The sequence below is a fragment of the Cebidichthys violaceus genome, unplaced genomic scaffold, assembly GCF_023349555.1.
Source record: "Cebidichthys violaceus isolate CVI_PGR_0920_01 unplaced genomic scaffold, fCebVio1.0.p SCAF_1, whole genome shotgun sequence".
Lineage (NCBI taxonomy): Eukaryota > Metazoa > Chordata > Actinopteri > Perciformes > Stichaeidae > Cebidichthys > Cebidichthys violaceus.
In genome coordinates this window covers 928392-953326 of record NW_027176262.1, presented here as the reverse complement: position 1 = coordinate 953326, position 24935 = coordinate 928392, and the positions used below count along the sequence as shown (strand labels likewise).

The window sequence follows — 24935 nt, the reverse complement described above, 5'->3', positions numbered from 1 at the left end:
GTAAAGTTAAACAGCCGTTGATCTTTATTACAGGAGAAAGGAAACGTCCAGAGAACGAAGCGACGCAGACCGAAGACCGACCGCAGGTCTGATCCTGATCCAGATCCTGATCCTGATCCGCTCAGACCAGGTCCACCAAAGAGGAGTTACAGGATGAAATGACAGCTTTAACTAAAAAGCTTCATTGATCATGAGAACAATAATAATAATTTGGGACTTCTGCAGTTCATTCAAAACTTCAATCTTTACAAAAAAAACTTTATTGGTACAGTCGGCTTCTACAAAGATGCACACTGACAAAACAAAACAGCACAAAGACCTTTAGCTTCTTCTGTCCTGCTGTGACACTGGGATGAGAGCGCCACCGTCTGGTAGGGGGGGTGGGTGGTGGTGGTGGTGGTGGTGGTGGTGGTGGTGGTGTGGGGGAGGGGGGGAGAGGAGGATGTGGCTGCTGACTGAGATGAATCAGTGCTGCATTCAGGGACAAATGGAGAAAAAAAGACAAAAGAAAATTAAGGATAACAGCAAGGAAAATCATTTCTACATCCTGTCTGTCATCACTTCCTGTCTCTGACATTCTGTCTCCCCCCTCCCTCCCATGATCACTGTGTTGTCGGGCTAACTAGCTGTTGACGTCGGGCTACCGACCTGATGACAGCTCGTTATCCCGACGTCAACAGCTAGTCAGACCGACGTCAACAGCTAGTTTATCGACGTCAACTGCTAGTTAGCCCGACACCAACGACTAGTTAATCCGACACAAACACCTAATCAACCCGTCACAAACAGCTAGTTAGCCCGACGTCATCAGCTATTTACCCGACATCATCAGCTAGTCAGACCGACGACAACAGCTAGTCAGCCAGACATCAACAGCTAGTCAGCAACAGCTAATTACCCAACATCAACGGCTAGTTAGCCCGACACCAACGGCTAATTAACCCGACACAAAGGCTAGTTAACCCAACGTCATTAGCTAGTCAGACCGACGACAACAGCTAGTCAGCCAGACATCAGCAGCTAGTTACCCAACAACAGCTAGTTACCCGACATCAACAGCTAGTTTCCCGACAACAGCTAGTTAGCCCGACAAACAGCTAATTAACCCGACATCAACAGCTAGTTATCCGACATCATCAGCTAATTAGCACGACATCAACAGCTAGTTAAAAAGTAAGAAAACCACGACTCCAGCAGTCAGAGTGAGGGGGCGTGGCCTCAGCTGAACGACTACAAAATACAACCCCCCCTTAACTTAACCTCTGGGATTCTTTCTGTTGAGGAAATGACAGGCAACCTTTGACCCAGAGAAGCAGGGGGCGGGGCTACGAAGCAGCTATGACATCACGGTAAGCAGAGGTGTGACGTGAGGAGGCGGGGCTAAGAAACCCAAAGTTTGGTCATCACAAGTGTGTTCGTTGGGTTTGTGTCTACATGATTATTATTGATCAGTTTCTTTATTACCACAAAGAATAAATATTCTGCTCAAACTGAAAAGGAAGAAGAAAGAGAAGGAGAAGAAAGAGAAGAAGAAGAATAAGAGGGGGGGTTCCCACTTGCTGTCTGTCTTTCTGTCAGGAAGAAATGTTTCTTTCCTTGTCCTCATTAGTTCTCTCTCCTCTCCTCCCATCTCTTTGTCTCCCATCCTCTCCCCTCCCTCCCTTCAGTCTCTTAAAGTTGTTCTGGGAGGAATCACCTCCTCTCTCCTCCCTCCCTTCTTCCTTCAGGTTTTTCTTGGGGGATCACCTCCTCTCCTCTCTCCCACCCTCCTTAAGGTTTTTCTTAAGGGATCACCTCCTCTCCTCAGTCTAAGGTTTTTCTTAAGGGATCACCTCCTCTCCTCTCCTCTCCTCAGTCTCCTAAGGTTTTTCTTAAGGGATCACCTCCTCTCCTCTCTCCTCTCCTCAGTCTCCTATGGTTTTTCTGGGGGTGCACCCTCCTCCCTCGGTTTGGCTCCTCCGAAGATGGCAGAGTTTGGGTTAGCGACCTGGTTGAGCGGCGCTTGAACGGTCCGAGGCTTCAGCTGCAGCCGAGGCCTCTGTGCTCGCTCCTCTGTAAACAAACAGACAAACAGACTTTAACCACGGAGAGGTTCGGCTTTCATCATCTTCAGACATCAATGCTGTTGTTGAGTCGACGTCCCAACTGTTACTGATGAATTAAAAAAAGAATTACAATGAACAATCCCGCGACTAAATCACAAATGAAAGTGAGGAACTAATCCATTACTTTAAGAACCACTGGACTAAACCACTAATTTAAAAACCACAACACTAAACCACTAATTTAAAAACCACAACACTAAACCACTAATTTAAGAACCGCTGGACTAAACCACTGATTTAAGAACCACTGGACTAAACCACTGATTTATGAACCACTGGACTAAACCACTGATTTAAGAACCACAACACTAAACCACTGATTTAAGAACCACAACACTCAACCACTGATTTAAGAACCACAACACTAAACCACTGATTTAAGAACCACAACACTAAACCACTGATTTAAGAACCACTGTACTAAACCACTGATTTTAGAACCACAACACTAAACCACTGATTTAAGAACCACTAGACTAAACCACTGATTTAAGAACCACTGGACTAAACCACTGACTTAAGAACCACAACACTCAACCACTGATTTAAGAACCACAACATAAACCACTGATTTAAGAACCACAACACTCAACCACTGATTTAAGAACCACTGGACTAAACCACTGATTTTAAAACCACAACACTAAACCACTGATTTAAGAACCACAGCACTAAACCACTGACTTAAGAACCACAACACTAAACCACTGATTTAAGAACCACAACACTCAACCACTGATTTAAGAACCACTGGACTAAACCACTGATTTAAGAACCACAGGACTAAACCACTGATTTAAGAACCACTGGACTAAACCACTGATTTTAAAACCACAACACTCAACCACTGATTTAAGAACCACTGGACTAAACCACTGATTTTAAAACCACAACACTAAACCACTGATTTAAGAAACACAACACTCAACCACTGATTTAAGAACCACAACACTCAACCACTGATTTAAGAACCACAACACTCAACCACTGACTTAAGAACCACAACACTAAACCACTGATTTAAGAACCACAACACTCAACCACTGATTTAAGAACCACTAGACTAAACCACTGATTTAAGAACCACAGGACTAAACCACTGATTTAAGAACCACTGGACTAAACCACTGATTTTAAAACCACAACACTCAACCACTGATTTAAGAACCACTGGACTAAACCACTGATTTTAAAACCACAACACTAAACCACTGATTTAAGAACCACAACACTAAACCACTGATTTAAGAACCACAACACCAACCACTGACTTAAGAACCACAACACTCAACCACTGACTTAAGAACCACAACACTAAACCACTGATTTAAGAACCACTGGACTAAACCACTGATTTAAGAACCATTGGACTAAACCACTGATTTAAGAACCACAACACTCAACTACTGATTTAAGAACCACAACACTCAACCACTGATTTAAGAACCACTGGACTAAACCACTGACTTAAGAACCACAATACTAAACCACTGATTTAAGAACCACAACACTCAACCACTGATTTAAGAACCACTGGACTAAACCACTGATTTAAGAACCACAGGACTAAACCACTGATTTAAGAACCACTGGACTAAACCACTGATTGTAGAACCACAACACTAAACCACTGAATTAAGAACCACTAGACTAAACCACTGATTTAAGAACCACTGGACTAAACCACTGATTTTAAAACCACAACACTAAACCACTGATTTAAGAACCACAACACTCAACCACTGATTTAAGAACCACAACACTAAACCACTGATTTAAGAACCACAACACTAAACCACTGATTTAAGAACCACAACACTAAACCACTGATTTAAGAACCACAACATAAACCACTGATTTAAGAACCACTGGACTAAATCACTGATTTTAGAACCACAACACTAAACCACTGATTTTAGAACCACAACACTAAACCACTGATTTAAGAACCACAACACTAAACCACTGATTTAAGAACCACAACACTCAACCACTGACTTAAGAACCACTGGACTAAACCACTGATTTAAGAACCACTGGACTAAACCACTGATTTAAGAACCACAACACTAAACCACTGATTTAAGAACCACTGGACTAAACCACTGATTTAAGAACCACAACACTAAACCACTGATTTTAGCACCACAACACTAAACCACTGATTTAAGAACCACAACACTCAACCACTGACTTAAGAACCACAACACTAAACCACTAATTTAAGAACCACTGGACTAAATCATAAACCAATTTAAAAATCCTGAAACTAAATAATGAAGTCTAACTTTACATGACTACCAAACTAAATGAAATGCACGTAAAAGTCTCAAACAGGAAGTTGTGTCACCATCAGACGGTTCCCTGAAGTCCGGCGTTCCTCCTCCTCCTCCTCCTCCGCGAGGGGGTCCCTCTCTGAAGCGAGCCGGTCCTCCACCTCCGGGTCCTCCGGCTCCCCCCCTTCTGTCTCCGCCTCGACTGCCGCCGCCTCGACTCCGTGAACCCATGAAGTCGTCACCACCAAAACCTACAGAGACAGACAGGTGGACAGCCAGACAGGTGAGACCACAGACAGACGCCCTCAGGTGTCCTGTAACGTCCGGAACCTGCGAGCTGACTGGTGGACATGAGATGGTTGAGGTGAAAGGCATGATGGGAAGAACAGCTTCAGGAGGCGGAGCCAGGCTACGGGGTCAAAGGGGCCGGTTCGACTATAAGTTCTATTTATTCTATTCTATTTATTAGGTTCACCTCTCGCTGGGCGCTACACTAAAACACAAACACTGATTTTGAGTCACTGAGGACGCTGGACATGTTCTAACTGCTGCGTTCCGATTGGTCGGCTGGGATCTCTGCTCAACTCTCTGACCGCACCTCCTCCTTGCTGGTCGAAGTCCTCATTGGAGTCACGTCCTCCTCCTCCTCCGGGAGCTCCTCGAGAACCTCCTCGCCCTGCAGAGAACAGGGGGGAGTTTAACACAGAAGGGGAGGGGAGAGAGAGGAGGAAACAGAAAAGAGGAGGAAGAGAGAGAGAGAGAGGAGGAAGAGGAGATAGAGGAGGAGTGGGAGGCAGCGCCTCCTCCTGGAAGGAGCTGAAGAACAGCACTGAAGAGGTGGAGCTTGTTAGTGGTCAATCAGCCAATCAGAGAGTAGATGTTAGACAGGAAGCTGACTGGATATTTCATGTTAACCTTCAGACCAGGTGAGGGGGGGCGGGGCGGGGCGGGGCGGGGGGGGGGGGATGAGGATGAGATGACGAATGGATGAAGAGTCCTCCTCCTCCTCGTCAAAGACGTGGAGGAGAGACTCGGACTCGTCGAGGGTTTGTCACCTACTTCCTGTCTGGTCTTCGGCGCTCATACCTCTGGCGTCGTCTTTCCTGAAGCCGAACCCTCCTCCTCCTCCTCCTCCTCCTCCTCGCTCTTGCCTTCGTCCCTCTGCGATGTCAACCCTCAGTGACCTCTGATCCAGCAGCTGCAGAGGTCAGAGGTCACGTGTTAAACTCAACATCTATGTTTAGATAAGTACTCTACTAGCTAGGAGTTAACTAGGAGTAAACTAGGAGTTAACTATGAGCAAACTAGGAGAGTACTAGGAGTTAACTAGGAGTAAACTAGGAGAGTACTAGGAGTTAACTAGGAGTTAACTATGAGTAAACTAGGAGAGTACTAGGAGTAAACTAGGAGTAAACTAGGAGTTAACTATAACTAAACTAGGAGAGTACTAGGAGTAAACTAGGAGTTAACTATGAGTAAACTAGGAGAGTACAAGGAGTTAACTAGGAGTTAACTATGAGTAAACTAGGAGAGTACTAGGAGTTAACTAGGAGTAAACTAGGAGTACTAGGAGTTAACTCGGAGTAAACTAGGAGTTAACTAGGAGTAAACTAGGAGAGTACTAGGAGAGTACTAGGAGTTAACTAGGAGTTAACTAGGAGTAAACTAGGAGAATACTAGAATTAAAATAGGAGTATACTAGTACTAGGGAAATACTAGTAGTAAACTAGGACAATACCAGGAGTATACTAGGATTAACATAGGAGTATACTAGTACTGTACTAGGAGTATACTAGGAGTAAAGCACAGGAGTAAAGCAGGAGTATACCAGGAGTAAACACGGTGTAAACTTGGAGTATAGTAGTAGTACACTAGGAGTAAAGTAGTAGTACACTAGGAGTAAAGTAGTAGTACACTCCTGTCACAGTTTCATGAGGAAGTCATCTCTTGTGAGGACTGAAGAATGAAACCGTCAGATACTCACAGCTCCGTCGTACGTCAGAGCTTCTTTTAGAGACTCCAGATCTTCAAACTCCACATAACAGAACCCTGAAAGACAGAAACACAGTGAACCTCAGCCGCCGCTCCGACAGACCCCACGTACATAACACCACGACCTCTGACCTTTGAACTTGTCCGTCTCTTTGTCTCTGACCAATCGGACGCTGCGCATGTTGAGCTCTTTGAAGATGATGTCGATGTCTCCCTGCACCGTGTTGAAGGGCAGGTTTCCAACGTACGCCGTGAACGGCGGCTCTGTGGGCAACTCCTTCTGCTTCCTGGGGCCTCCGGAGCCACCGCCACCACCACCTCCACGGGGCCTGAGGCAGACAGAGAGCATGATGGGATACGGAAACACAAGAGAGCAGACAGAGAGCATGATGGGATACGGAAACACAAGAGAGCAGACAGAGAGCATCATGGGATACGGAAACACAAGAGAGCAGACAGAGAGCATCATGGGATACGGAAAGACAAGAGAGCAGACAGAGAGCATCATGGGATACGGAAACACAAGAGAGCAGACAGAGAGCATCATGGGATACGGAAACACAAGAGAGCAGACAGAGAGCATCATGGGATACGGAAACACAAGAGAGCAAACAGAGAGCATGATGGGATACGGAAACACAAGAGCGCAGACAGAGAGCATCATGGGATACGGAAACACAAGAGAGCAAACAGAGAGCATCATGGGATACGGAAAGACAAGAGAGCAGACAGAGAGCATCATGGGATACGGAAACACAAGAGAGCAGACAGAGAGCATCATGGGATACGGAAAGACAAGAGAGCAGACAGAGAGCATCATGGGATACGGAAACACAAGAGAGCAGACAGAGAGCATCATGGGATACGGAAACACAAGAGAGCAGACAGAGAGCATCATGGGATACGGAAACACAAGAGAGCAAACAGAGAGCATGATGGGATACGGAAACACAAGAGCGCAGACAGAGAGCATCATGGGATACGGAAACACAAGAGAGCAAACAGAGAGCATCATGGGATACGGAAAGACAAGAGAGCAGACAGAGAGCATCATGGGATACGGAAACACAAGAGAGCAGACAGAGAGCATCATGGGATACGTAAAGACTCCATTATTTTTTCCCACATTTGTAACACTTGGACTTCAGTGTTTTCCAATTTTTGTAAAATAAATTATCAAAAAAATTTAACTTTTCTTTTTTATGACTGATGTCATCATAACTGTGTTCTGCACTAAACATGTTTTAGTTCTCTCTACTTCTAGTCATCATGGTTCTGTTTCCACAGAGGAACAGAACTTTTATTTTGAAGTGAAAAACGTGACAAAAAACAGCAGAAAGTGTTCGAGGTCCAGAGACTAAAAGAAGATAAACACCAGATGAGTTGTCTCTCAACATCACAACACTTATCTCTTATTGTTTCTACTGATTCTACTGTCTCCACTGATTCCACTGATTCTATTGTTTCCACTGATTCTACTGTTTCTACTGTCTCCACTGATTCTATTGTTTCCACTGCTTCTACTGTTTCCACTGATTCCACTGTCTCCACTGATTCTACTGTTTCCACTGATTCTATTGTTTCCACTGATTCTACTGTCTCTACTGATTCTATTGTTTCCACTGTTTCTACTGCTTCTATTGTTTTCACTGTTTCCACTGATTCTACTGTCTCCACTGATTCTATTGTTTCCACTGTTTCTACTGCTTCTATTGTTTCCACTGTTTCCACTGATTCTATTGTTTCCACTGCTTCTATTGTTTCCACTGTTTCTACTATGTTTCCAATGCTTCTATTGTTTCCACTGCTTCTATTGTTTCCACTGTTTCTACTATGTTTCCACTGTTTCTATTGATTCTACTATGTTTCCAATGCTTCTACTGTTCCTACTGTGTTTCCACTGTTTCAACTGATTCCACTGTTTCTACTATGATTCAACTGTTTCCAATGCTTCAACTGATTCTACAGCTTCTACTGTTTCTACTAATTCTACTGTGTTTCCACTGATTCTACTGTTTCCACTGATTCTACTGTTTCCACTGATTCTACTGTTTCTACTGTGTTTCCACTGATTCTACTGTTTCCATTGATTCTACTGTTTCCACTTCTACTGATTCTATTGTTTCTACTACGTTTCCAATGCTTCTACTGATTCTGCAGCTTCTACTTATTCTACTGTGTTTCCACTGTTTCCTTTAACTCTACTGATTCTACTGTGTTTCCACTGATTCTACAGTTTCCACTGATTCTACTGTTTCTACTGTGTTTCCACTGATTCTACCGTTTCCTTTAACTCTACTGATTCTACTGTTTCCACTGCTTCTATCTTATCCTCATGCTGGTTAACGACGCGAATGGATCTGCTGCTGCGGACACATGATGCAGCCATGCGGGCGACATGCAGCCGCAGCCCCGCCACCACCTCCACCTGCTGCGGCCTCCTGTCCGGCTCCGCCCGGCCTCACATTGTTCCTCAAACCCTCTCCAGAAAACCCCGATATTCTGATCACAGAACCCCGCGTTGGATCCCCACCACATGTGTCATGTTTGGTCCGCTAGCACCACCTAGCTAACAGTTAGCTTGTGGAGCTCCGCAGACAGACCGCGGTGTTTCCTAGCAGCCGCCCCCGGGGCCTCCTCACACTCATGTGGGGCCGCTTAGCAAAGCTCCGGGCGTGGCGAGCTCCGGGGCCCTTTTCCGCAGGACGGCTGCGGGAAAACACGGCGATAATCCGGGTTACGGTTTGTGGTTTCGAGGCCACATTACGGAGCTTTGCGTGAGACTCACCCTCTGCTGCCGCCGCCGAAGCTGCTGTAGGCCCGGTCCCGCTCGTCGTAGTTGTCGAAGTCCGCCATTGCTACTGCTGTGTGTCGGAGGAGGAGGTCCTTCACGTCACACAGAGCGGGTTTAGGTGTCCGGAGAGAGCGCCTGACCGGGAACACCGACTCATCAGTTTTCATAATGGTTCTCTGGATTTAAAAATAGGTTTTATACAGCAGAATGACACCACATAGAGGTAACATAAGTTAAACCAGTTAAAGTGGTGAACTATTCAGATTCTGTATAAAGTTAGGTAAAACTGTTTGAGAAGACCTTTATTGAATATACAGCAACTAGAAAAGAGGAATATTAAGTTGTTGATAAACTTTCTAAAACTAAAAATGATATTTTGGGAGGTCAGAAGTAAAATCACTAATTTAACAATTCATGACGCCTTGGCAAGAAACTCAAAAGTCTGTCAGTAAGTAAACAAGCATACTTAAGTAAAAGTTTTTGTCAGTTCAAACCAGATTCATTTGTATTTTAGAGGTTATAATTTTCATTTTGTTTCATATTTATTGTCATTATTATCTACCCAAGATCTTCCTCATTGCCGGTGTTTTGGTACATTTTGTAAAAAAAAAAAAATAAATGAAATGTTGGACGAAATCTTGAATAAAAAGGTAAAAATGAACCACCAAAATATGGTTTACATTCTGTACCACCTTGTCATTTGCATCATTTCAAGTGTTGCTTGTAAAAACTAATGATGTTGAGTAGTAATAGAGCTTAACGTTATATTTTCTGGGTTAAGATGGACTCTGTAGATCAAACAGACCGGGTCAGATAAACGTGAGAAGAAGTTCAGAGTAGAAAGGACAGGAAGAGGGAACAGAGAATCAAAGGTCAATCAAAGAGACAGAAGACAAACAATTACAGGTTCAAATGGTTTCATTGACATATTGAAATGAAACAATACCGAGAATATAACGTCTTTATGAAGTCATGATACTACACATGCCGGTAGTCTCCAGTAGGTGGCGGCATTCACCTTCAGCATTGGTTTGTAGTAGAAACCAAAGAAGAAGAAGAAAAGTTTTATACAAAAGTGGATACAGATAAATATTTAATGTGTGTAAACAATGTAAACAGTCCATGATGAATAAACAACAATATAGATAAAAGAGACTAAGATAATTGATTTCTAATATTATAATCTAATAATAATAATAATAATAATAACTACTGTTAACATAAAGTAAAATGCAACAAATAGTTTCAATCACTGCTGTTACACACACAATTATTTAAGATTATTAATAAAAATCCTGAGGTCGTGTTAACGAGAAGAAACACAAGAGATGATAGATTTATAGATATTATAGATGACTTAAGATACGTTTCCTCATCATGAGCCGTTTATATGACCTTCAATTATAAATACTGGTGCATAAATAAATCAATCACTCTGGTGGTGAAGGATTTCTGTTGAATCTGTCTTTCATGAGATTTTCCATGGGATGAATTTTGTAATCACAGAATAGGTGATACTTTATTGTCTGATTTATAGTCTGTAGATTAACATGCAGCAGCAACTCTTAGATGATCGTAGATCTTGTACAGGTCCAACAGAGGTGTAGCAGGTCTGGTAGTTCGTCCAGATATCTAGAAGGAGTCTTGTAGACCTGGACCTGTAAGGGTTCTTTTAGATCTTATGGAGGTCTCAGAGGGCTGTTCTAGATCTGAGGGCTGGTTTAGATGATGTGGACGTATTTTTAGCAGCTGCCTGGTGTGCTGGTTTCTTCCGGATTCTCTTTCAGGTCTGGTGGAGGGGAGTCTCTCTCCGGTGGTTCCAAGGGTCTGGATACAGGACTGCTGGACAGGACTTCCTTCTCTCTGGGAATCATGGTTTTCCCCAAAGACTGGAAGCACAAAACAAATCAGAACCAGAAACACAGTGAAGTTTAACTTAAGTCAGGATAAATTTGAGTTTCATTAAACCCCAGATGAGGTTTTTCTGATCACGTGGCACAGAGTTCTCGGACCTGGTTCTCCGCCAGAGCCTGTTTGGCCATGTAGTGCTCCCTCTTCATCTTCAGCTCCACCTCCTCGGGGATGTCAGGGACCATCAGGTCGATCAGACGGCCGATGGAGAAGACCACATGCTGAGGAGGAGAAAGAAAAGGAGGTTTCTATATTGTATTCCTTGTAGAACGTTGTTCTTTGGAGAACGTTCTGCTGACTCTGGATGGTTCTCCTGATCTCACGGACCTCAAACACAATGACAAACGTCAGTCGGATGGCGAGAAGATGGAAGTACTCTGGTAGGTAATCACCATCTACATCCCGGAAACCCCGATACCTGCAGGGCAACGGCAACATCAGTAATATTACACCATCATCGGTAACAGAAAGTAACAGAAAGTCTACATGAACCTGCAGTGAGTGTTACTTACTGTAGTTGCAGTGATGTTGCCTACCTGCAGGGTGTGTGTTGCTGGCTGTAGTTGCGTGGGGACGTTGCCAGAGTGAAGTTGATGAACCCGGTCAGTGTGCGTTCTCTCGTGTAGCCGTAGTAGAGCCGCGGTAGGAAGGACGAGGTGAAGGCGATGAGGAATGCCTAAAAACAGCGAGGTGGAGAAGATCAGATTCTATTGGTTGATGGTGGAGGAGGTCAGATTCTATTGGTTGCTGATGGAGAAGGTCAGCTCATATTGGTTGCTTAGCCTACGTTGCTGAGGACGGCCACGTGGGAGATGAACTGCAGTATCTGGAACCAGATCCCGATGTCTTGAGCCCGCTCGGCCACCGGGCGGCGATACTCCGTCACGAACTTCTGAGCGTCCAAACGGATCTCCACCCAGTTGTTGATGAGAGCGAAGAGAGGAGCCAGAGGACACGCCGCCACAAAGACGGTGATGAAACCAAACTGGATCACTGAGGGAGAACGAGGAGGTTAAACCCCACCCGTCCAGAAAGGCACCAGGTGGATAAATCCAACGGAAAAAACAGGACTCACCCATCTCCAGGTATTCACTGAAGAGTCCTTCACAGACCAGCAGCTGGTAGTCCGTCTCCCAGGGAGACACCACCTCCTCTTCCTCCTGCTTCACCTCCTTCCTCTCCTCCTCTCCTCCCTCCTCCTTCACCTCCTTCAGCCGGTGACTTGACTTCCTCTTCTGCCACCAGCTCTTCAATTTCCTGCCAGATAGTGAGCCATCAGTTTGAGTCAGAAATAAGTATTTTTTACTAGTATTTTAGAAGTTTTATTTAACAGGTTCAACATTTTTTTGTGTTCTCGCACAAGTTTACACAAAATATTATCTATATTATTAGACAATACTTTATTTATTCAGAAGATATTTTGTGTTTTTCTTTACGGGTAGATGAACTCCTGGGCGTTGTTGATCAGCTGTTTTCCCACCATGATGACCAGCAGCTCCTGAGCCAGTTCAATGAGACATCCACCGGCTCCACACTGGGACACGCAGACACAGATATTAATAACTCATTGATAACTCATCATGTAATCATTCATAACTGATCTCATAAGGTATAGTTTGGTCCTTACAAAATGTTTATTCTCTAAAGAAGTTATCTGGTTTGTGAATACAATTTAAAACATCATAATTGAATATAATTAAATCATATACATAAACTGTGAAGAGGAGCAACTGTGTCTCACTGAAGGACACGTGGACATGTGGACAAGAGGAGACAGGGATTGAACTTGTCTCCTGATCATCATCTTCATCAGTACCACAATGTGACTTTGACTCACGTCTTCATTGCGAACTCCAAACAGAGTTTTGTAGTTTCCAGGGTAACCAATGAACCTGAACACAAACAAACAAACAGGTGGAACACAAACTTTGAGATGTCCACTAGAAACGTTTAGAATAAAGTTCTGTTGGTTTGAATAATGTGATCTAACTGCTACTTTTTTACTTCAACACAAAAGTCAACACCCCAACTTTGTGTTTGAATTTGTTTGGTTTTATTCTGAGAAGTTCAAACTGCCGGTCCAATCAGAGAAGAAGAAAGACCCAAAAACAGACTGAAGGGAAGAAACAAAATCACAACAGAGAAAGATAAATAATAAAAAGTGCCTCATTGTGATTGGTCGAAGCGCTCCTCACCTGCCTTTGAAGAATGCAATGTAAACCGGAGACGAGTAGAAGTTCACGAACTGGAAGACGAAAACTTTGAGGATGAACATGTCTTCATATTTAGACTGAGTCCGATGCATCTCTAAAAAAAACAACACAACAACAACAACAACATCAGCTGACTGTGTACATGTACACCAATAATACTACACTGTGTACATGTACACCAATAATACTACACTGTGTACATAGTACTCCAATAGTACACATAGTACACCAATAGTACTAGCTAACAGTTTAAAAAAAACAGGCTGAATTTACACTAACATGTCTATAGTTTTTTAATTCATCAAAACTAAAATGTGAGGGAAATTTGTTTTTGTCAAAAGTCGAAGAACAAAAGCTGAGGGTGAGGAGGGTGAGGAAGAAGGTGTGACTCACCCCAGCGGGTGAGGAGGTGAGCCAGTGAGGTGTAAACCTTCGACAACATGAGGATGACCAACAGGTTCAACACAGATCCTGAAATACTGGCTACCCTCCCGGCCTGAAAACACACACACACGCACACACACACACACACACACACACACACACACACACACACACACACACACACACACACACAAGCACAAACACGTTTTTAAAATCAGGTAGATAATAAGACAGAAACAATGTACACATGTAAACTAAGTCAAATGTAAACAAAGTAACATAAGTATGTAAACTAAGTCAAATGTAAACAACGTAACATTAGTATGTAAACTAAGTCAAATGTAAACAACGTAACATTAGTATGTAAACTAAGTCAAATGTAAACAACGTAACATTAGTATGTAAACTAAGTCAAATGTAAACAACGTAACATTAGTATGTAAACTAAGTCAAATGTAAACAATGTAACAGCTCTGGAACTGGTAAAGCATGGAACTTGAAAATAACTTTAGATAACACCTGTTTCTTGGTTGGTCTTGTTTTTTGTTCTTTAAACTATGCTGTTTTTTCTGAGTGTCTAATAATGATGTGGATGTGTTGACGTTGTAGTTACTTAAAATGTTGGTGTGTCTCATAAAGAAGCTAACTGAGGTCTGTTAGCACTGTTATCCTTGATTGCACTGTTAGCTACTGCAGGCGTGTGGAGGCACCAGAAATGCTCTGAACACCGTCTGGAGAGCCTCTAAAGAAACACTGTGGCTGTGTCGCGTTGTACTCACAGAGCCGGTTAAGAAGCTGCCGGACCTGTAGATGAAGACCGTGACAATGGTGCGATACACGATGATGGCCATGAGGAACATCAGCACCATGATAACCTGCACACAGGAAGTTCAACTTTGTTAAAAACGAGGCCTGGACTGTAATGTGACACGATAATGGAAACAGTCTGTTGTTCTATAGGAGTTCTTCTTTTAGTTGTACAATAACTGTATTATCAGTTTTATGAACATGAGCATATGTCTGTCCTTTAAGGAGAAACTCTATCTTTAAAGTCCAACCGTTGCTTCTCGTCGTCACCTCCACTGGATGGTAACCCAGCAGTCAGAGGTTCAGGGTGAACGGTCAGGAGGCTCACCATGAGGATGATGACCATGCAGCCGGTCATTGTTCTGTTGAATCGTTTCTTTCGAGGGAAGTAAGGTTCCTCTGCTCCGGTCACTGGGCTCCTCATGGTCATCGGCGCCATGGCGGTAAACTCTGGACGAGGTCTCTCCTGTGGAGGACAGAAAACCAAAGACATGTATCAGCATCATATATGAATCAATTGTACAACTCATAACATCAGAGTTACAGAAAACAGACCTCCATCAAGGCCCGATCTCACAATGTTACAGTGACTGTGAGGAACTTTTACCTGGTCCTGAACCAGTCTCAGTCTAGTCCTGATCCTCTATATGACCTCCATCAGTAAACGAGACCATCAGAGAGAAGATGGTCTATTTCGATATAGTTATTCTTAATGCTCGTCATCGGTGCCACCCGGTCGGATTCTGGTGAAATCAGATGAAATCATGCAGGTTCACCAGAACCTCCTTCAGCTCAGACTCCAGCAGAGACCTGGTCCACCGTGGACAGACCCAGATCCTCCAGCAGAGACCGGTCCACCATGGACAGACCCAGATCCTCCATCAGAGACCGGTCCACCGTGGACAGACCCAGATCCTGAGCTCCGGAGGGAGAAGGACAGCTCAGCTCCCGGCAGCAGCAGCAGCGCCTCCTTCTCCTCCTCATCCAGGAGCAGAGCTTCTCCTCTCTGGGAGCCAACACCGACACCACGCTGCTGGAGACCCAGGACATATTGCTGGACCCGCTGGAGGGAAGGGAGGCACGGGAGAACCAGAACCAGGACTGAGAGGGACAGACTGTCAGACCCTGCTGCAGTAAAATGAGAGGTTTTCTAAAGGGACTCTGGTGCTCAGAGACACTACCACTTTAGTCCACAGGGGGTGCCAGAATCAACACAAAGTTAAAGTTCCTCGTAGTAACTTTAACAAAGTGATACATAATGATTTGTGAATTCACTCCATGATTCAGAACTGACCACGCTACACCCTTCAGCTGAAAACATAACCTCTGAGGTGGAGGTATTTTGTCAGGTGAGACAGATGTAGTGTGAGACAGGTACCTCGATGTCCTGGAACTCGGAGCAGTCCCAGCGGTGAGACAGAACTGAACAAGTCCTCTTCCAGTACTCCAGGAAGGTGACGGCCCACAGAGACATGAAGACACTGAAAAACACTGTTCCTCCGTTATCAAACATGATGCCGGCCTGCAGAGACAGACAGGGGAACAGACAGATAGAGAGTCAGACAGACAGGTGGACTCACTGTGTGTTCACACACAACGCAAACAGGTCAATATGAAGACCAAGCCCCAGTGTCCCCCCTACGGTCTTAAACCCTGAACCCTCAGGGACTTAATGACGTTACCTGGTAAATGGTTGAGTGTGAGAGCCATCTGTCACTCAAAGAGGCCACGCCCTCATTTCTGCGTATCTTTAAGCCTTAATATAATTTAAACGGGCGAGTTAAATAGAAATTCACCCCAGTACAGAGATATTAGCTATAAATACCAAAACCGGTCTTAGAACGAAGTTTATTTCTGCTGCATAATTGGATATTTTAACATAGATATCTATGGGGATTGATTCGCTTTTAAAGCCTCAAGTGGTCATTTCAAGAACTGTCCCGTTGGCTTAATTTCTCAGTACTGGAGGTAACAGTGTGGAATGTGAAGTCAGACGCTGTTTAACAATCTGACCAGTAGTTCTTATGAAGCACACTGACACCAGGACAGACAGGTGGACAGACAGGTGGACAGACAGGTGGACAGATGGGTGGACAGACGAGTACCTTGAAGGTGACACAGATGCTGGAGTAGTTCCAGTGGGAACAGATGTGACAGAGAGGACACATGCTGAAGCTGTTTCCACTGTCACACAACTCCTTCCTACACACACACATACACACACCCACACACACACACACACACACACACACACACACACACATTTAACAATAAATAGTTATCTCCTAATACCCTGCAGATGATCTTTAACTAAGTCTACTAAGTGAAGATGAAGTTGAGTGTCGTCAGCATATTAGCAAATAAAAATACATTATTAGACGATTAGTTGAGGGAAAGTGTTGACAGAAAACAAAGTTTAAGATGAATCCCTGAGGTGATAAAAGTATCACTAACAAGTCACTGATGTGCAATGCATTGTGGGATACTGACGACCAAATGATAAGATAGTTGTGTCCTGAATTTTGCAGCTCTATTTTTGGCCTTTTATAACATTTTGACTTTGAGTTTAAACTTACGCTGGAACGTCAGTGGCCATGAGCCAGAACCCAAACAAGAAGACCACGGTCCCAACGAGGGACGCCGGCAACAGCCAGCCGGTGTAGAAACCTGCAGTCAGACAGTTATTAAGTGGAAAGATAGCTAGCGGTGGTAAGTTACTATTGCAGTCGCTCCAGTTACCGAGCCAGGCAAAGTACAGCGCTATCTTCTCTCCAAAGTATTCCCGTATGTGGTCCAGAGGTTGGTAGTGTCTCCAGGAGGACCACGTGGCCCAGTACGAGTACAGGATCTCTCTCAGAACCAGAGACTGGAGGAGCACGGGGGGCGTCGGCAGCTGGAAACCACCCTGAAAAAAAAAGAATAAAAGTAGAACATGAGGTTGGTTTTTCAGTCTGCCGCTGTTATCTGTCACAATTAGGGTCAAAGAGAAAGTTAAATATTCATCTTCAAATGTTCTAGTTTTATCATCTTGCATTATACTTCTGCATGTTTGAGGGTCGTTAGGGTAAAATATGGAGGAAGGAGTCCGGTTGGTTTTAAGGTTAGGGTTAGGGTGGGGGAGGGGTTAAAGGTTAAAGGTCATCACCTCATGCAGCGGGTAGGCAGCAGTGAAGACCTGCTCAGACAGAAGTCGGTCGATTCCAACCTCCCCTCTCTTCACAGACCCGTATGCGGCCCTGGCCAGGATCTCATACAGCTGGAGGGACAGGAAATAGTCAAAGCAGGGACGCACAGTGGACTAAAACTAACACGCCTCTGATCCTTTTCTTCAGAGCTCATGGTCCTGATGTCACTTCCTGTCTACCTGCTGGTCATCTGGCCTCTGTGACTGAATGAAAGTCACGGTGTCGCTGAACAAAAAGGTTTCGTTCCTCGGTTTTTGTAAAAAAAAAAGAAGTGAAACGTGTTCTTGGGGTTTACTGGGGCTAAGCTAGCAGTTTACCCCTGCTTTCAGTCTTTGTGCTAAGCTAGGCTAACCACATCCTGGACCCATCTCAGACATGGGTCTCTGTCATGGGGGGGGTCAGAGAACAAGAGGATTTAAATGTTGGAGTGTCCCTTTAAATCAATATAAAGACGTTTCCCTGAGGAACGCCACAATTTACTGATGACACATTTCTGTCTTTCTGTCTTTTCTGTGAGATTGTTTCAAAAGACAAATTAGTATAAATGTGAGACGTTTTTAAAATTAGGTTTAATTAGTTGTCTTTTTGCTAAGTTGTACAGTTTTATAGCACTTTTTTAAGTGCTATAAATTTATAATTAAAATAAATATTTCTTGTTGTTTTTGAGCATTTATCTAGATCGCTGCTCAATGGTATTTTTGGAAAAGTTCTAAATGTCAATATGTTGATACAGTTATAACATAGATGCACATATTGAATTAAAACTGTTATTTGTATTCTTGTGTTTTTGAAGCTTCACTGAGTATTTGTATCTTCTCCCTGGTTTCCTGAGTGTGTGTGAAGGTTCATGTTCTTGTCAGTAAACGAGGATGTCTGCTGTTCATGGACGTGTTTGAGGAGGAGGCGTCGCTGCATCCGTCTGCTGACTGAAACATCCTGAAATCTGAGAGGTCGATGGGTCCACATCTCTGGACCAATCACAGCTGTCTGTGAGGGCCACACCCCCATCCAGACTCTATAAAGCCTGTTCAGTCAGAACCAGGATGAGAGCATCAATATCTGCTCATGATGTATTGATTAGTATGATTGTGTCATTGATAAAGCAGAGATGAGGAGGAGTTAGAGAAAATAGAAAATCTATCAGATAAATTAAAAATAATATTGATAGGCTTGTGTATTATCTCTTAATTTTATTCAAAAATAAAAAAAATGATAAATATATATAAAGTTTTCATCGTACTTTCTAGACATAAACAATAGAATGTCTGCTTTCTGTCAACCAAGTCTCATTTCTGTTTTCTATTTTGTGGATTTTATTCTGGTTTTGAGTTTTTCATCTGAAATCAGTGAAATGTCTTAAAAGTCATCTTCATTTTGGGTTTCGTATTGTCTTAATGCACGGCAGAGAAAAAACATTACAAACTAAATAATGCAAAGACAGAAATAAGACTTTTAGGATGCATTCAAATGTCTCTACTGTCCACATTGAGATTCGATGAGCAGACGTCAGTTCAATGCACATAGTAGTTGAACGTGTATTGAGGGGGTTTGGCTGATCGGATCACACCCGCAATGCATTTTGGGGGAATTAGTACCTGTACTTTCAGACTTTAATCAGATCACCTAGAACCCAGGGGCCCAGGTTCGGTGGTTGCCTGTTGGCTTCAGCACTATGGTTCAATATCAAGCAAAGCAGGACCTGCTTCATCTCACACAGAGCTCTGGGTTTGTATTGTTATCACATGGTGCAATTCCCTTTTAACAGGATTCCAACACAGGAGTTCTGTTTGTTCTGTGGGTGTCTGGGTACTTGGAGGTTCAGAGTTATTGGTAGGTGGTAGGTATGGGTGGGGTGGGGGTCTGACGTCACTCCTGCGTATACGTAACTTTAAGGTTTGAATTGCTCCACTGACTCAGAGAGCCTGAGGCGTTCAAACTCACCACCTGGTGTCTCTGAGTCGTCTTGAAGAACGTCTCTTTGTTGTTGCTGCCCAGAAACCTGCAGACAGAAAACAGGCAAAGCAGACTGTGTTTTATCAGTGGGCCGACGCTTCAACTGCTTTCATTAATCTCCACATCACACGACACACGGTGATTCGTTCCTTCTGTTTCTCTTGTTCTTTATCTGAGAGTCTGCATTCACACTTCAACTCATTTCAACCGTTAACAACTTTACCCACCCGACAATTGTGCAGTCCATTTGCGGGTAAATATTTTTTTACCGTCGTTATTTTTTTCATGAATACTTTCACACAATACGCAAATAATACGTAGCAAAATAGCGACACAGTTTTTCGGTACAAGGCTCATTTTTCGGAGCTTCTAAAGGCATCAACCAATCAGGTTGTGCGGTGCTGATTGAGTTGCTGCGGTTTACATTTTCAACGACATTTCTTCAGCAGCGATCGGCGATACATTAATGAGATGAGCACAGCATTAACCACTACGTTAGCTGATACACAGTTCAATGAAAACAAAGGAAAGGATTTTGTATTAAAACGGGGGTCTGTTGATAATGTGGTCACCTCTGCAGCTTGTTGGTCCTGAACTGACAGGTGTAGAAGTCAGGTGGAGGATTGGGGACGTCCTGAGACATCATGTTGGGGAGGGACAACCGAGCAAAGACCTGTGCAGACCAGTTAGTGATCGGAGCGGTGACCACCTGCAGGAGGACAGAAGACAGAGGACCCACTGTGATAACTCTTACAATTAGGGCTGGTTCAGCTTTATAGTCAGGGCTGGAACAGGTTTATAGTTAGGGCTGGATCAGGTTTATAGTTAGGGCTGTTTCAGGTTTATAGTTAGGGCTGTTTCAGGTTTATAGTTAGGGCTGGATCAGGTTTATAGTTAGGGCTGGTTCAGGTTTATAGTTAGGGCTGGATCAGGTTTATAGTTAAGGCTGTTTCAGGTTTATAGTTAGGGCTGGTTCAGGTTCTCCTTGGACCAGCCCCTAGTTGTATGCTGCTATAGACCCAGACTGCTGGAGGACTTTTATGATACACAATGACGAGACTGAACTCATATGTTTTACCTGCAGAGGAACTCTGAGGCTGATCTCCTCAGCGTAGTAACAGAGGACACTCCAGGGAGCACTGAGGAGGACAAAACAGATCTTTGTCTTTGCCTCAAGGACCTCCTTCTGTAGAGACACAAAGAAACTGGTTTAAATCACTGGTGGAGTTCAACAGGGCTCTTTTCTAGTTCCACTGCTACACAGACGACACCCACTCATATATAACCAAAGGTGGAAAGTATATTTTTGTCAAGTACAGTATTTAGGTACAACTTTACAGGTACTTTTACTTTACTTGCGCGTTTCTTTATAAAATATTTATGATGCATTTTTTACAGACTAAATTATCAAACAGTATATGAAGCAGATACAATGAGCTCCATTTTGAAGTACTGCTTCCACATTTATGCATCATAAAATAATTACCCAAATACAACACACTGACAGGAGGCGTTCTTAATTCTTAATAATGATCCCATCATGTATTAATACAACATGGAAAGGGTCAATACATAATGTTGCTGATAATACTGCTGTACTTTTATATGAGTATATGTAGGACTTTATTACTGTCATTTGATGCATGCATTGATAACAGAAGCACGTTGTACAGTGTTCACTGTTCAAACACTGGTGTTTGTTCACATGTCTCAGAGATGGGATGCATGACTTGAGGTGTGTTTGTTTTACCAACCTGTTCCTGCAGCAGTCCGGAGTCTCTCAGTTTGTTCAGAAACACCTTCCTCCACTTTCTGTGGGCGGGGCTTACACCTTTGCTCTCCTCGTTCTGTGAGGTCAGAGGCTCCTCCCACACCAACACAAAATCTGTCCAATAGGAGCACAGTATTAAAACCAGCAGTGAACAGACAACCTGGATTCTGTGAAAGAAACCAGGAAGTTTTGAAACTTTAGGGAAAACAAACGTTCTCCACCTGAAGACCACAATGCACCTGTTTGTGCTCCAGCATTGTTAACATGTCAGCTTGTGAAGATAAAAATAGAAAATAACAGCGTCGTTTGTGCTGTATGCTACAGTTAACACGTCTGTAATCTACCAGTAAACAGAGAAGAAGAAGAAGAAACTAAATATAAAACATGAATATTTATTCAACAAAAGAGTTTCCGTAGTTCTTTTAGTGTATCGACTCTTTTTCATATCAACCCTCTCAGCTGCATCTCTTTTACTCACCAACTCGACTAGACCCATCACTGAAGACGTTCCTGTCAGGACGCTGAACAGGTGCATTCTGGGAAACAATAAGAGAATCGTTAAAATACATGTAACCTCCACAATGAGAGAAAACAATCAGATCAGCGTGATGAAGAACGTTCTAGAATATAAAACTGAGATTGATGCTGCTGCAGATTTCACTGAAGAATGACGTCATCACTGGGTCGCTCCTCAAGCAGCCAATCAGATTCCTCCATTAGATTCTGGATTATTACAGGAAGTAAACGATCGTTTCCGTTTTCAGGTTCAGTTCATCAAGATAATGGTCACTAATGAAGTCCACTTTGATGACGTGAACGTTCACCAGAGGGGCGTTCACTGACCTGGTTCATAATCAGAGAAGTAAGCGTTAACATCTCTTCAGCTCGTGTTGAACGCATCGTTCATTTCAGACATCTAAACACAAACACATTCAGAAAACACACTTGAAGGAACAGGAAGTAGAACAATGCTGGGTCGTGTCTGAGAGCTCCATGCTGAAAGCACGATGTGTTCACTGTCTCGTTAATGAGACTGAAGACAAACACGGAGAACAAACACTCAGTCGGCGTGGAGCCGCCCGTCTCACTTCCTGTTTCCTTTATAAACAGACTGGACAGATTTCACAAACACACCTTCTGTCCACTCCACAGGCTGTTCTTCTCTAGTGACTCAGGAACAAAGAGGATTAGACGACTTCATATTCTGTCATTTCAGTGAAAACACGGTTTTCAAGGCTGCTTCCAGCATTCAGTCACATCTAGACGAGACCTTTGAGGCGGATACCGTCCGGAGCTAAATAGAGGATTTCATCTTTGACTCTATAAACGGTAGCACTTCATTTACACGGCACAAATTAAATCAGTTGATTTCAGTGTTTCAGTGTTTTAAATGATATAAATGAGTAAATATGATACATAACGAGGAGAATATGATTTGTTAAAGCTTGAATGAAACCATCAGAGGCTCTAGGACGCTTCCCTGAGGAACTCCACCTCCTCTGTTTCCTGTTAAATGTCACACTTTTAGTCTTTCAATCAGCCGATCGGAGCGTCATTGATGATGTCACGCACACCGTTACCATGGTGATGCTGCCGTAGTCTTTCTCCACCTCGGTTTCCATGGCGATGAGTTCGGCGCTGTCCTCCCTCTGCTCCCCTCGCCTCCTCATCCTCCCTCACCTCCTTCCTCCTTCCTCCTCCACACAGACACATGATGGAAAAGAGGAGCCAATCAACAACAAAGGAATGAACCAATGAACATAAATATATATATATATATATACACCTTATGTTATATATATATATATATATATTTATACCTGACATTGGTTCATTCATTTGTTTGTCAACAAGATACAAACATGAAGGTCAATACAATAAAGAATAATAAAAGTATAAGTATGTGAGTCTCCAGACAGTGATGATGTCACTACAGGTGTGGAGCTGGCAGAGCTCTGATTGGCTGCTGGGCGACCAGGTGATCTCCTCAAACATGTTTCTGTTGTTTCTTTTCATTAAATGCTGAGTTGAAGTCTGATGGAACTTTTCTTATTTTCTTTAAACTTTATTTTACTTTGTTAACCTCGTTCACATTTAAATACATTCTGTGTTCATCAGTCAGTACCAATAAAGTTTAATTCAGTTTACAATCAAACTTCATTCTGCCTCAATCACCTTTAAATAATCAATAAATCTGATTATTCATATCAGACAAATGAAAGAAAATTATATAAATACTTCTGTACCTTTAACAGTAGTATTTTTACATTGATGTATTGATACTTTTACTCCAGTAAATAATCTGAGTACTTCTAACACAGCTGTTAAGATTCAAAGCTTTTGATTGATCGGTTGAAAATAAGTAAACTTTATTGATAAAAACTGAACAATAAATCTGAAGCTTCTGAGGATCTTTATGACGTTACTTCAGTAATGTTTTACTGTACCTCAAACAGAGTATTCTTACACTGTATTAGTACTTTTACTCTAACAGAGTATTTCTAACACTGTGGTATTAGTACTTTTACTGTGTACTTTTGTGTTTTTACACTTTTGATGGAGCACTTGAATAGATAAAAACAGTTTGGAGACAAACACAACCTATTGATTAACACACACACACACTCACACACACACACACACACTCACTCACCTGTGTGTGTAGTCTTCGTCGGGCTCAGGTGAGTCTCCAGAGACGAGCAGCTGTCTCTCTGTCTGTGTGTTGAGTTTCCAGATGCGGACTAACCTCTGTAAGCCCTGCCCCTCGTGTTAACCCCGCCCCCGCCTCTAGTCACTCATTACATTACATGACAGTCATTTAGCAGACGCTTTTATCCAAAGCGACTCACAATAAGTGCATCAACATTGGTAATCAAAAGAAGTCATAAGTACATTTCCTTTAAACAAGCATCTAAGAGCCTGAAGCAGAGCATAACTCAGAGCCAAAGAACAGAAACAAGAGAAACAGTTCGTGCTATAAGTAATACGAATACAATAAGTGCAACAAGCTAGTATGAAAACAATAAGTACTGAGTGGAAGGCTCAGGGTAGCACTTCCTGAAGAGGTGGGTCTTCAGCCTGATGAAAGATGAGCAGCAACTCTGCTGTCCTGACGTCAGTGGGAAGTTCATTCCACCACTGAGGGGCCAGGACAGGAAACAGACGTGACCGGGTCGATCGGCCGCCAGGACCTCTGAGCGACGGGGCAACCGATCGCCCCGAGGCAGCAGAGAGAAGTGGTCGGGTGGGGGTGGAGGTCTTGACCGTGGTCTGGAGATAGGAAGGAGCTGTTCCTTTCACATATATATATATATATATATATATATATATATATATATATATATATATATATATATATATATATATATATACATATGTACATATATATATATATATACATATATATATATGTACATATATACATACAGTATATATACACAGTATATACGTATATAGACTATGTACTATATACTGTATGTATACACATATACGTGTATATATATATATGCACATATATATATATATGTGCATATATATATATATA

The 24935-nt window shown here is 43.0% G+C and overlaps 2 protein-coding genes across 9 annotated transcripts in view; both read right to left on the bottom strand.

Annotated features, from left to right (window-relative positions):
* Positions 1 to 9260, bottom strand: part of eif4h (eukaryotic translation initiation factor 4h) — a 9307-nt gene extending 47 nt beyond the window's left edge. The window contains exons 1-8 of one of the 5 annotated variants that reach the window (XR_011102213.1): positions 9162 to 9260; positions 6506 to 6702; positions 6366 to 6430; positions 5441 to 5579; positions 4980 to 5057; positions 4456 to 4632; positions 1833 to 2052; positions 1 to 471 (exon numbers count right to left, since the gene is read on the bottom strand). The exon at positions 1 to 471 is cut by the window's left edge and continues 47 nt beyond it. Coding sequence is in view for 4 of the 5 variants with exons in the window: in XM_068705001.1 (XP_068561102.1) it covers positions 1913 to 2052; positions 4456 to 4632; positions 4980 to 5057; positions 5441 to 5579; positions 6366 to 6430; positions 6506 to 6702; positions 9162 to 9229 (864 nt within the window). In the remaining variant the exon portion in view is untranslated. The remainder of the gene's footprint in view (positions 472 to 1832; positions 2053 to 4455; positions 4633 to 4979; positions 5058 to 5440; positions 5580 to 6365; positions 6431 to 6505; positions 6703 to 9161) is intronic. The other 4 variants (XM_068705001.1, XM_068705013.1, XM_068705023.1 and 1 more) reach the window with 4 other exon arrangements.
* Positions 9261 to 10247: 987 nt separating this feature from the next.
* Positions 10248 to 24125, bottom strand: ano7 (anoctamin 7). Of its 4 annotated transcripts, none has more exons than XM_068704963.1 (24): positions 24045 to 24125; positions 22966 to 23088; positions 21870 to 21927; positions 21375 to 21505; positions 20699 to 20806; positions 20193 to 20329; positions 19609 to 19666; positions 17628 to 17738; positions 17222 to 17387; positions 17059 to 17149; positions 16588 to 16684; positions 15861 to 16004; positions 14811 to 14948; positions 14455 to 14550; positions 13685 to 13787; positions 13274 to 13385; positions 12916 to 12970; positions 12515 to 12612; positions 12154 to 12335; positions 11866 to 12071; positions 11615 to 11754; positions 11406 to 11496; positions 11180 to 11299; positions 10248 to 11056 (listed from the first exon to the last, which is right to left on the bottom strand). In XM_068704963.1, exons 2-24 carry the CDS (start codon positions 23059 to 23061, stop codon positions 10910 to 10912), a joined length of 2685 nt encoding a protein of 894 aa, XP_068561064.1. In that variant the 5' UTR covers positions 23062 to 23088; positions 24045 to 24125; the 3' UTR covers positions 10248 to 10909. The 4 variants fall into 4 exon arrangements, with proteins under 4 accessions (XP_068561064.1, XP_068561091.1, XP_068561083.1 ...); XM_068704990.1 differs by having other exon boundaries at positions 22972 to 23088; XM_068704982.1 differs by having other exon boundaries at positions 22966 to 23081; positions 24045 to 24122.
* Between the last annotated feature and the right edge of the window lie 810 nt (positions 24126 to 24935).

Bases quoted from the DNA above. Each gene is read 5' to 3' on its own strand.
- ano7 (XM_068704963.1), bottom strand. From the start codon at position 23,061: ATGAGGAGGCGAGGGGAGCAGAGGGAGGACAGCGCCGAACTCATCGCC. The intron at 16,685-17,058 runs GTAAGTTTAAAC...GTGTGTGTGTAG, and splicing joins ATGGCCACTGACGTTCCAGC to GAAGGAGTTGTGTGACAGTG. The intron at 11,300-11,405 runs GTCCGTGAGATC...TCTCCTCCTCAG, and splicing joins CGTTTGTCATTGTGTTTGAG to CATGTGGTCTTCTCCATCGG.